Raw genomic sequence first — 1,573 nt, 5'->3', positions numbered from 1 at the left:
CACACAATTGTGCCTCCTGCCATGCCACACGTACACAGCAGGCAGCGTGATCATGGGATCACACATTGGATCCCATTGCACTTTGTCACCGGTGCAGGAGGAGCCTGGGATCCAGCCTGGGACAGGTCTCCAAAACGAGCCTGGGATGATGATCCCAGGCCCCTGCGGCTTCAAGCCCCACAGCTGACCGGGCTAGCAGCAGGGACAGTGTTGCCTGCAGCAGTTGCCCACACTGCCCCCACTGCGAGCCCGTGGTCTGTGAGGCTCACCGCAGGAGCAGCCCTGGGAATGCTGCCCCCGCTGCAGGGCTGGCAGTTAGGGCAGCGGGGACAACTGCCACTGCCGTGAGCCTTGTGAGCTGCAGGACTCTCAGCGGGCCAGCGTTGTCCCCATTGCAAGCCCGGCAGGGACCCCAGCTGTGGGGTGCACTGTGGGGGCAGCATGGGGGAACACTGCTGCCACCATGAGCCCTGCGTCTTGCCAGAACTAGCAGGAAGAAAATATTTTTCCTTTTACTCTTCTTTTCCCCACCCCAGTACCTCCCAGACCTGCCATTTAAAACAAGTATATTCGGTGGCATCCAGAATGCCGGACAAGAAAATGGTCTCTCTTAAGTTACTGTCTCAGCATTTTACCTTTTATAGTCCTGCGTTATGGCCAGCAACACTCATTATAACTAATATATGGTATATGTAAAGTCTGTTGAATTGATGCATCTGACAGAATGGTATCTAGTCGGTGTTCGCATTTTCCTTGCGTAGTCGTTCGGGTTTCAATTCAGCAAAGTTCTTAAATACGTGCTTGAGCGCTTTGCTGTGTCAGAGCCTTCTGTTCTCTTATTATCTGAGTAGGTCTTTCCCATAGTTACGGAGGAAGGGGGCGTCACAGAAATTGGCAGGGGAACTTGGGACAGATGTACAACTTGATATTACATTTATTTTGAATTAACTAGATAGACATTGGCCTTTTAAGCTTGCATCTTAGATAGCTGACTGATTAAGTCTCTCTCTCCCTTTCTCATTAGAGGAATCCTGTAACATCACCGGTCCCGCTCTTTAAATTGGCAAACTTCTTTCTCCTGCCTCACCGCTGCTTTATGCTGGACATCATGGCTGACCCTACAGCAGAAGAACAGGTCTCCAAAACGAGTGAAGTTTGTCCTGAATGTGGCCAGTTTCACCTGTTATCAGAAAATCATCTTTATAATTTCCAGGATGAAGTGGATGATGAATTGATTTGTCATATCTGCCTTCAGCCTTTGCTTCACCCTATGGATACCCCATGTGGACACACATACTGTTTCAGGTGCCTTGAGAACTTCATGCAGGAACATAATTTTTGCCCCATGGATCGCAAAAAACTGTGCTTCCAGCATTGTCGAAAGTCCAGCCTTCTAGTAAGGAACCTGTTGGATAAGCTGATTGTTCTCTGTCCTTTCCACACGCTATGCCAGGAGACCATGCAGAGGTGTCAGCTAGAAGCTCATCTACAGAACAGGTGCATGTGTGTTTATGTAATGTTACCGCCAACTGCTTCATAGTTTCATAGTTTCTAGGGTCGGAAGAGACCTGAG

General features: G+C 49.4%; 1 protein-coding gene across 2 annotated transcripts in view; it reads left to right on the top strand.

The window, feature by feature from the left end:
- The window catches only part of LOC109300704 (ligand of Numb protein X 2-like), a 53,563-nt gene that overhangs the window by 19,309 nt on the left and 32,681 nt on the right, over positions 1 to 1,573 (top strand). For both annotated transcript variants that reach the window (XM_019521490.1, XM_019521491.1), the window contains one exon: positions 1,027 to 1,497. In XM_019521490.1, coding sequence (XP_019377035.1) covers positions 1,097 to 1,497 — 401 coding nt within the window. In that variant the 5' untranslated portion in view covers positions 1,027 to 1,096. The remainder of the gene's footprint in view (positions 1 to 1,026; positions 1,498 to 1,573) is intronic.

This window comes from Gavialis gangeticus, unplaced genomic scaffold (assembly GCF_001723915.1).
Source record: "Gavialis gangeticus isolate Ggan-Ray unplaced genomic scaffold, GavGan_comp1, whole genome shotgun sequence".
Lineage (NCBI taxonomy): Eukaryota > Metazoa > Chordata > Crocodylia > Gavialidae > Gavialis > Gavialis gangeticus.
Note: the sequence above shows the minus strand (reverse complement) of the source record. Positions and strands in the feature narration are given on the sequence as shown.